This window comes from Nansenia antarctica (assembly GCF_963989245.1).
Source record: "Nansenia antarctica genome assembly, chromosome: 5".
Classification (NCBI taxonomy): Eukaryota; Metazoa; Chordata; class Actinopteri; order Argentiniformes; family Microstomatidae; genus Nansenia; species Nansenia antarctica.
Window position 1 is genome coordinate 14,929,394 of NC_137690.1, and position 10,717 is coordinate 14,940,110.

The following is a 10,717-nucleotide window of genomic DNA, read 5'->3' on the forward strand; positions in this document are numbered from 1 at the left end:
CAAGGCTATACATAATGAGGTTAAGGTTCAAAACAGCAAGATCTGACTGCATAAACACATGCAAGCAGGCACACAGGCACGCAGGCAGGCAGGAACGCAGGCAGGCAGGCATGCACGCAGGCACGCACATACACACAGACACACACAGACACACACTACTGTGATTAGTTAAACTCAGACTTCCCAGGATATAACCTGGCTAAGGCAGCTTCCTTCGTGAAACAATAAACATGATCTATGGCTCCAATTCAACGTGATTGAGCTTGAACAAGCAATGCAGTGGCTAATGCAAATACACAGCAGAGAGGGATATCAACACAGATAGTTTGTGAGAAAGCTCCAAAGTTATGGCTATGGAAAGAAAAGATGATAATTGAATTAGATTGTGAAAAGTGGTAACATTATGCCAGACATAATTTGTTGCGTGCTGTAGGTCTATTTCGTTTCAAGTATCTTGGGAGATTGTATCACTCTTGTACACTCTCTCTGTATCTCTCATATCTAATAAGATGGGCAATGACAAAGAAAGTCACTTGATGGTACAGTAATGTAAAAAATAAATAAATAAACATAACACAAAGTGCAGTACTACCGTTCATTCTAGCATGACAGAGAGTGACAAACTATTAGATGCTGGTCTTTGCATCATATGACAGTAATTGAGGAAACATACAGTATGAAGCTGTTTTACCTCACAACAGGGCTCACGTCAATATGATGTTCTGTACTCTGTCTCGTGTTGGCTGTGGCACAGAACTGCTCAACATCAGGGCACATCTGCTGTCAGACCTCAGCCCCCAATAGGATATTAGACAAGGCCATTACAGCATTACACATGAGAGGGACCAGAAATGATGGGATGGCAGTAACAAAAGTGACGTGCACATCTGACGTCCATTGATTGTTTATAAGATGAGTTGTAAAAAACAAATATCTAATACGGAGAGATGATGACCAGGTAGAAGACAATACCTTGTCAGCCATGCTCACTTGACTAAACACTACCGATATAAAACTTCACCTTTTGGTAGGTTCAATATGGTTGATTATAGCCTAATTCCATGCTGTGGTCTCAACCTAGGAGTGTCAGCAGAATAGAGAGGGATACTATGATGTAAGCAGCTTCAGGCTAGGAATTAGCCAACCTTGTGACTCAGTTAAGCTCCACACAAACATACAAAGGACCCAGCTTAATTCAAGAGTCTAAAAAACAATACTGTACATTGCTAGTTCCCTTCCCATGAAATCAGCTGTTCATTAAACATTGATCCACTTTGTTTTGTAACACAAACCAAACAAATAGGACATTATTAACCGCTCAAGATCAACTGTAGAATCAGAAAAATAAGCCAATCAGATGTGATAAACTAATGTAGTTTGGGTACTTATCTTGATATAAAGATCCAATTCAACTAGGAACTAACTGACCATAGAGTGAATTTAGTAAACGCATAGGCCAGCAGTGAGTTTAAACAAATTGGACTAGGCTTTTGCTCTTCAAAGACGTTTGTTTTGGCAAGGTCATAGATTATTATGGAAGCCTTGAAGTGTCATTAAACACCTGAACTTGCGTCATTGTTCACCCATGAAATCAGAGACCAAAAATGGACATCGTCTGTTGATGCTCCAAGGAGTGCTGCGAAGAGGAGAATCTATCCAGTGAGAAAGTAAAACAGACAATCCGATGAAAGCCATGAATGAGTCAGCGTCCATGTGTGTGTGTGTGTGTGTGTGTGTGTGTGTGTGTGTGTGTGTGTGTGTGTGTGTGTGTGTGTGTGAGCATTATGTAGTACGTCTGCACCTTCCTTCAATTCCCGTAGTAATCTAGGTTGATGAAGTTTAAAATTCCTGATGCTGACTATATAGTATTTAGTACAGTATGTCTGCAGATAAGAGGTGAATTAGAAATACTGTTTAAAAAGTAAAACACTAAGTATAGACCACAATGAAGGTGCTGCATAGTCACATGGCTAACATACTGGAAACAGGGAGCGTTTCCCAGCCTGGATGATTTACCTGCCAGCTCCAGTCTCCACTCAGTGAGTTTTGGATCAACAGACTTTAACAAGAGCATATAAATGAGTATGTTTTTAATACATTGTCCACATTATTTGCTGTGGTTAGCTAGCAGCTGGGGTGTCAAATTTCTATTTATTTATTCCATGATTAATCACCTAATACAAAATACATCACAGCCATTAACTACTGAGCTTTTCCAGACTGGGATGCTGATCGGGCCAGGGTTCAAAGTACATAGCAAGTCTCTGAGGTGCATTAGAAAAGTCATATTTTGGTCCTGTGTGGCTCAGTTAGTAGAACATGGCCCTAGCAATTCTAAGGTTGTAGGTTTGATTCCCACTGGGACCATAATAAAAACAATTATGCACTCACTATGCTATTTGTCACTATTGATAAAAGCGTCTGCTACGGCAAATATTCATACATTATCTTTAGTAGGGCTACTTCTGAGGGTTCCTAATTTGTTATAATTATTCAAATTCCAACCCTGTGTGTGTGTGTGTGTGTGTGTGTGTGTGTGCACATGCTCTTGTGCATGCGTGCGTGTGCATGTGTGCGTGTGTGTGAGTTCAATGCCTCCTATAGCCAGTGGAGAGCGTGGGAACCTTACTGTACAAGCGGTCTACAAGAGGAACATGACCTGGTGGAGGGGTCACCGTGGCAGCCAGGACAAAACAACAACTGACCATAACTCCAGCTGTCTGCAGACACCCTGACATGGTTGGAGTTAACTTAACATGAACTCAATAACTTATGAGGCAAATGAGCAGATATCTGACCTGTATGTGGGAATGTGTATTTCTCAACATCTTGGTTAATTATCAAAATATTGCTGGATTAAATTTGTGTGTGTGTGTGTGTGTATGCATGTGCGTGTGCGTGTGTGTGCGCGTGTGTGTTAAACATTAAGTTCACGTTAGCATACACTGTGAATACAGATACGTACTCTATACAGTGTTTATTACCTGATAATGGTTGGACTCATTTGGCCATATGATCATTTGGATAGAAGAGCTCTGGAAGGGCTCTCTCTCTTGCTGTAGTCAGTTGTGATGCCCTATATCAGCCCTCGCTTCTCTCTCTGAAGGCTGTGAAACACATTCGTTTCCACTGCTTAGGCCAATGCCCCTAATTGTTAGTGGCATGGATCAACATAAATGTAAGTGCTTTACCAGTGGTTGGGAATGAATAACAAGTGCGCTTACTCACACACTGTATCCGATGTCCTCTCTAAGTGTGTTTGCGGGGAGCAAAGCCTCGCAAATACGTCAAGATCTACAGGGCTTGACTGCAGATGTGGAGAGGTCATCCAATGAGGATCAAAGCCAAAAAGCTCTCTGGCACGGGAGAGTCTTCTAAATTGGCCTGTGAGGGTCCCCTCTCCCTTTCCTTTCCAGGATTGTGCTCACAATGAGTTTTACAGGAATCTTACAGGAGTTTTACAGGAATCTCTTGAATCCATCTCAGATGACTGCAGCCTCCTTAGTGGAAATCTGATCCCTGTCTTTTAAACAGTGAGGGATACCATAATATGGTATAAAAGAATATGATTTTTAAAAAACTATTATGCCATTATGATAGGGATATGCAGTTCAAAAGAGATACATAATTTTCTGTCATGCATACACCTGAACATCTGTACAAATAGTGTACAAATAGACAACATATTTCCTGTTCAGCATTCATGTGAATTCTGTCAAACTGCTGTCTCATACACCACATGGACAGGCTGATACATGCTGTTATGCTCCATGCTGTAATGTTTCTATCCTCAGGGCTTGAATGTACCAAACAAACATGAATCATCATTGGAATATGAATTCAAGACAAACAAATCCACAAATAAGGAAGCGTTGAATGTTACAGTTGAAGTCTGAAGTTTACATACACTTTGGTTGAAGTCATTACAACTATTTTTTTAACCACTCCACAGATTTCATAAACTATAGTTTTGGCTAGTCAGTTAGGACCTACTTTGTGTATCTACTTTGTGCATGACACAAGTAATTTTTCCAACAATTGTTTACAGACAGATCACTATATCACAATTCCAGTGGGTCAGAAGTTTACATACACTAATTTGACTGTCCTTTTAAACATCTGGGAAAACTCTGAAAATTATGCCATGGCTTTAGAATGATAGGTTAATTGATCATTTGAGTCAGTTGGCGGTGTACCTGTGGATGTGTTTTAAGGCCTACCTTCAAACTCAGTCCTCTGACATCATGGGAAAATCAAAAGAAATCAGCCTTGATCTCAGAAAAGAAAATATACATCCCAGAACAACAGCAAAGGACTTTGTGAAGATGTTGGAGGAAACAGGTACAGATCTACAGTCATGGACACAAATATTGGCACCCCTGCACTATAGAACATCATGTACATTGAAAAAAGCATGAATATTTTCTGTTTTTCTCCCTCCCCTCCAAAATTGTTGCAATTACAAATGCTTTTGTATTCATATGTTTATTTATTTTGTTTGCATTGAAACAACACAAAAAAGCAGAGAGAAAAAAAAGAAAAATCTGCTATTATTCCATACAGAACATAAAAAAGCCAGACTATGGTTTGCAACTGTACATGGGGACAAAGATCTGTTTGGCCAGAACTGTTTGGCCATAATGACCATTGTTATGTTTGGAGGAAAAAAGGGGAGATTGGCAAGCCAAGGAACACCAACTCAAACATGAAGCACAGGGGTGGCAGCATCTTGTTGTGGGGGTGCTTTGCTGTAGGAGGGATTGGTGCACATCACAAAATAGATCATCAGGCATCATGAGGAAGGGAAATGATGTGGATACATTGAAGCAACATCTCAAGACGTCAGCCAGGAAGTTCAAGTTGGTTGCAAATGGGTCTTCTACATGGACAACGACCCCAAGCATATACTTACAAAGTTGTGCATTACAACGCCCTGACCTCAAACCTATAGAAATCTGTGGGCAGAACTGAAAAAGCTTGTGCGAGCAAAGAGGCCTACAAACCTAACTCAAGAGGAATGGGCCAAAATACCACCAAATTATTTAGTATTTATTTTTTGAGAACCAATTCTGATTTGCAATGACGACCTGGCCAAGAGGCAAAACAGAGACAAGTCTGTGCAACACAACACAGTACGGTATATACAATATAAAACATGAGTACAATAAACAACAAAAGCACATTTTAAAAAACAAATACAGCATCACAATATATACAATATATAAAATAGTATATAAAACAGCAGGGACCAGGGGGAGGTTATTTTAAAAGCAAGTGCAGCAATAGCAAACACAACCCTCATCTCTCCTGTCTGTTTCCCAATTCAATCATTTCTAGGGGCAAACATCTTTGGACTATATTCCTTATACCGTTCCATTTGTACCGTTAAAAAGACTTTCTCTCCTATCCAACCCCACAATAACAACAGTCTGACAAAATGCTTCCATGGATCATATGTTCCTTCTCTTATGTGACACACTCATCAGATATGAACCATCATGTAATAGGCTGTGAATTTAGAGTCACTAGCACGATAGCGTTACAGATCAGCGCTGGAACAAATCAAAACCATTAGCTTCTATAAACATTCACAGCACACTTGACATCAGAGTGGAAAGTAAGCATCTTGCATTATGAAGAAAATCCATTGAAGCAATATGTATCCGGCGCCACTGAAAACTAAAGAAGTAGTCTAAATAAAAGGATGGCAGTTCGTTTCTGAACTTCTTAGATTTTGCTGTTTGAAATTACAGTATATCCGCAAAAGGAGTTCTGAAGTCTACCAAGATCTTGTAATAAATTAACACTGGCACGACAACTTCAAGGATGTTAGAGTAAATTCTTCAAATGTTTAAGGGATGCTTGTGAAATTGGTATTACGTTCAGTCTTTCAAAGAACTTTATCTGCTCTTGCAGCACTCTCAGTTAGGAAAATAAGATCAAGTTCCTTTTTTCCATTTTCAAACACACTTCTACATCCACAGATGACACCATTGCCACTGCTCTTCACTCCACCCTCACCCACCTGGACAAAAGGAACTCCTATGTGAGGATGCTGTTCAACACCATTGTCCCTTCCAGGCTTGACACCAAGCTCAGAGACCTAGGCCTTAACCCTGGCCTATGCGACTGGATCCCGGCCTTCCTGGTGGTGAGAATGGGCTCAAAGACCTCCACCGCTCAACACAGGAACCCTCCAAGGTTGTATCCGGAGTCCCCTCCTCTACTTCCTGTACACCCACAACTGTGTGGCCACACACGGCTCCAACTCAGTGATTAAATTCGCTGATGACACAACCGTGATTGGCCTGATCACCGACGGCGATGAGATGGCCTTCAGGAGAGAGGTCATCCACCTGGCTCAGTACAGCCAGGAGAACAACCTCTCTCTTAACACTGACAAGACCAAGGAGCTGGTGGTGGACTTCAGGAAGAAAGGTCGGGAACAAGACCCCCATCACCATCACCGTGTCATCCATGGTGCGGCAGCAGTTTTAAGTTAATCAAAAACCAAAGGAACCAAAGCCTAAGAATTTTACTCTCTTGCACTCTCAATGTAAAACTTGGAAATTAGGAAACATCAATATCTAGTTTGTAATGTTCCAGGATATGAATTCCAAATTTCACCTGACCCCCTAACAACCAACTGTCATAATATATGTCACTGTCAAGGCCTTGTCCCAAAGTTCAGGCCTGGCTGGCTGCCCAAGTTGACTGACAGTGGCTACGTTCTTCACATTTCCTGCTGTGACAAACTATCTCCTCTTCATTTCCTTCTCGACATCCTTCCTGCGTGGACTGTGGGAGTCACCATGGCGTTTATTTTAAGGGTCTTTTTGGCATTTCTTCTCAGTAAAGAAGAGCAGCAGCTTTGTTTTGATAACGCTCCTACTGGATTGTGATAGAAAATAAGCATATACAGGCCTGAAAATCTAATTAGATTTGATCTATGTGAGGACGGGACATTTGAGAAGATAGCGACATTTTCTTTCACCGCAATGACCCCAATACTTACACTGGGTCAGTAACTAATATCAAACAACAAATATTCCAACGTTGTCATACACCACATGTATTCAGATTGAATACAATGAATATATGAACTTACAATTAAAGAATGTGCCATAACCCTTGAGACAACTGACGTGTCAAATAAACAGGAAGAAATTAGTTTGGCTTGTTCTGCTGAATTAGGACCTATGAAAGACAAATACATTTGAACAAGACATTTGTTAGGCTCTTGGTCACGTCATGAAGTCAAAAACATTGTGGTGTTAGCCGCACAGGAAAACCTTATGAACATCTGGTCTGACTGGCAGGCTGACAGTCACACAAGATTCACGAGGATAGAGTTTGGATCCATTAGAAGTAAGAGCAGTCTAATGATGCTGCGCTAACCAGTAACATCAGTGCTCTGGGCAGCAGGCCTTAGGGAAAACCTTTGAACCTGTATTCAAACAATTCAGAGATAAATGGTCCTAATAGTTTAGTCTGTCTGCTTCCCATGGATATGAGATGCCATGGTCATCCTAATAGTCTAACAGGGCATCCTCTCCGTTAACGTTAAAGTTATTAATTCTCAGGCTGCAGCAGGGAGCTTTTTTACACTATTGAAGCCTTCTGGACAGGGATTAAAGACGGAGTCCTCCTCAATGTCACTTAATTATATCTCATCCATTATTCAAGCAGGCTACTTGTGGGAGATTGGAGTGTTCCCCTTATAAACAGCACTTGGCCTATTTCCCCTCCCACTGAGTTACAAGTGCTGTGACTTGAGAAAACATAACATTCTCTGCTTCTCCCCCTTTCATGAAGAAAGTAAAGTAATAACAATTTAGTGAAATACTATCAGGAACTGACAAAAAACTAAATCTGCTAAAACAAAAAGACATGTCTCCCTCTCTTGGTTACAGGGAAAATCTCTCGAAGTAGATCAGCAACATATCAATCCAACACAGGTCAATTCAGTGGCAGGTTCAATGTTTTGTTATGTCACAGCAAAACCTGGACCAATAAAGAGGGCAAGAGGCCATGATGTTGATTTTATTTTTTTAGCATCTTTATTAAAGAATTTCTTTTAGTCTCAGAGCCTAGGAGGAGCTGGAAGCAGCCACTGCTGCCCTCTTGGGCTTGGGGGTAGTTCCCTCACGGAATCCATTCCTAGAGAAGACAGAGGAAAAAACATGTTAACAATTAATATGATGGCAGAGTTCAATGAGAAGGGACAGCAATGTGTTCAGCTGTGGTTGAACCACATCTAGCCAAGCCTTGTAACTGACTCTCTTGTGGACACGAAAAGAAGAATTAATATGATTAGCATTAACAGTGCCTCTTAGATCATGAAATGCTTCACATTGCGTGGACTCATCCATCTACAGTATTGCATTGCAGCCACATTGTGCCTAAACACACTATAGAGTAGTAGTGATTCTCTGGGATAACTTCCCATAATGTTAAGATACAGGGCACATGGTCTGATTATCAAGACCCTTGTTTCACCAGATCAGTGTTATGTTCAGTAAGGAAGACATTTGAAAGGTTTTTGAAACAGGACATTCAAATTAGCCTCATTATAGGACATGCCCATGTAGTAGTACTTCCGTTTAAAAATGTCTTGTTTCATGCCCACTGAACATGACCCAGGTGTGCACTTGTGGTCATATACCAAAGGTACACCACACCAGGATGGAAAAACATAGCTTTTTTTGGAACACCATTGCCTCCTGGTACATGCAAGGGCTTGAGGTTTGTCATGAATGTGTGGAGCAGAGGGAGCATATGTCCAACACAAATGAACAGCCAGTAATAACACCACATGCACACACTACCATTAGCAAAGAAAGCCACATCAATTAATGAGCCTGGTTTGACTAATCACCACCACCTCCTGGCCATAACCAACTCACAAGCTCAACACTCATCAAATGATTTATGAAGGTGTTCATGACCATCATGAATACGTAAATGTAATCAAAATGTACCTCAACTCCAGATACATGTGAGTTAGATGCCATCATATTCACCTGACAAGCATGCACTTGCTTACTACGTATACTGTAGGGCCAGACACTTAAGCTGACAAGACACACACTGACACTCAAAGACAAGAGGTGGTTCACACTGATCTCTCATCAGTGATAAGCAGAGGCAAAGTTTGTCATGAAGCCACCAATAACAGTCACAATCTGAACATAACCACACAACCACACTGCAGCCAACTGTAAACACTGTTTACGTTTTGAAGTGTTCATGTAAGAACCTTCAAAGCACCCTGAACACACCAGCATTTGGCAAAACCAAATCATTAGACAGGCTGATCAAATCATAAAACGGGTATTTTGGATTTACCTGAATCTACGCTGGACAACCTTGATGTGCCTGAGACGACCAGTCCCAGTGGTGTTGCGTCTCTTGGCCTTGGCGCTCCAGTTATCTGCAGGAGAGAACGTGGATGAAATGTATTAGAATCACAGAGCAGGAGTGTTTGGTGTGCATCAACAACTTCTTAAAAGTTGAGCTCCTTAGGTAAGATTCAGTCACAGCAACAATGCCCCCCCATTGTTGCATTGCTACATAGCTTTGCACTGGCTATACACAGATCAAAACACCCGTCAGATATATCCAAGCTGATGTCCCACAGACAGTCAATTTCAGGTACTCACACTTCCTTTTGCGTGCGGCAGGATAGCCACACTTTCCGCATGTTGACTTCTGGAGATGGTACGCCTTGGAGCCGCAACGACGACACAGGCCGTGCGTCTTATTGCGACGCTTTCCGAACGAAGATGTTCCCTTCGTCTGGCGAGACAAACACAAGCAAACACGTTATGATAAGCCAGGACGTTCACTCATGGGAGTTAATAAGTCAAGCGTCTGACTAATGTCTATGCTAATGCATGACAGTCGATGCTAGCGAGCCCCACCGATGAATAGCTTGACAGCTGACCGCCTTTTTGACTATTTTAAATAACGAAACGGGTGACAACTTAACTATAGTCTAAAGCAGTTCTACAGGTGAATAAGGAGACTGATAGTTTGCCCTATTAGATGTGTTCTGACGCTCGTATAAGTGACGACAGCTACAATCACCCCTGTTGAGTGCCCAGGATCTAGGATACAGTGCTTGTTGCTTTTTGATTAATCCCATTTTTACTGATTATAGGGTTTATCCCGTGAAATACTGGGTGTTGTGGTACGATATGACTTCTATCTTCATGACAATAAAACAGTTGATGGGGGTGACTTTTCTGCAAAAGAGATGATTTTAGATTTGTAAAGGTACGTCCTCCCTGAGCTTACCATCTTCTCGCCGAAGCTGACACGATAGAGACCGGAAAAGGATTTGGTGTTGCAGTAAATCAGTTCCGTTCTTATTCCGGTGCAACACTATAATGTGTCTTTAGAAACAGAAGCTTTAGAAATATACGTTCCTCGGACTGTCAATTTAATTAAAATAAATTGAGGTCTAACATGATTTAGGGTTATTGTTTGAGTAACTTTCAAATAATTGTCGAATAACAGTCTGTCTGTTACCCATGAATCTGCATAACAGCTATACAGACCTAGGAGGAGGTAAGGTTTTAACAATTAGCCTACTCAGAGATAATAGTATATGGTCAAGTTAATGCATATATTGTCAACAACATATTCCAATGCTCTGGAGACAAATAATAGAAAGAGGTCTTTTAGGAATTTTGACAAGAACAATCATAAGCAT

At 41.1% G+C, this 10,717-nt stretch overlaps 1 protein-coding gene across 1 annotated transcript; it reads right to left on the reverse strand.

Annotated features, from left to right (window-relative positions):
* Positions 1–8,031: 8,031 nt before the first annotated feature.
* Positions 8,032–10,362, reverse strand: LOC308157137 (large ribosomal subunit protein eL37). The gene is made up of 4 exons (XM_080530624.1): positions 10,300–10,362; positions 9,663–9,798; positions 9,349–9,433; positions 8,032–8,160 (listed from the first exon to the last, which is right to left on the reverse strand). Exons 1-4 carry the CDS (start codon positions 10,300–10,302, stop codon positions 8,091–8,093), a joined length of 294 nt encoding a protein of 97 aa, XP_080386750.1. The 5' UTR covers positions 10,303–10,362; the 3' UTR covers positions 8,032–8,090.
* Between the last annotated feature and the right edge of the window lie 355 nt (positions 10,363–10,717).

What these genes read in the sequence shown, in the direction of transcription:
- LOC308157137 (XM_080530624.1), bottom strand. An exon ending in TGCCGCACGCAAAAGGAAGT is followed by an intron (nt 9,434 to 9,662) that starts GTGAGTACCTGA and finishes TCTCTCCTGCAG; the next exon opens with ATAACTGGAGCGCCAAGGCC. An exon ending in GTTGTCCAGCGTAGATTCAG is followed by an intron (nt 8,161 to 9,348) that starts GTAAATCCAAAA and finishes TGTCTTCTCTAG; the next exon opens with GAATGGATTCCGTGAGGGAA.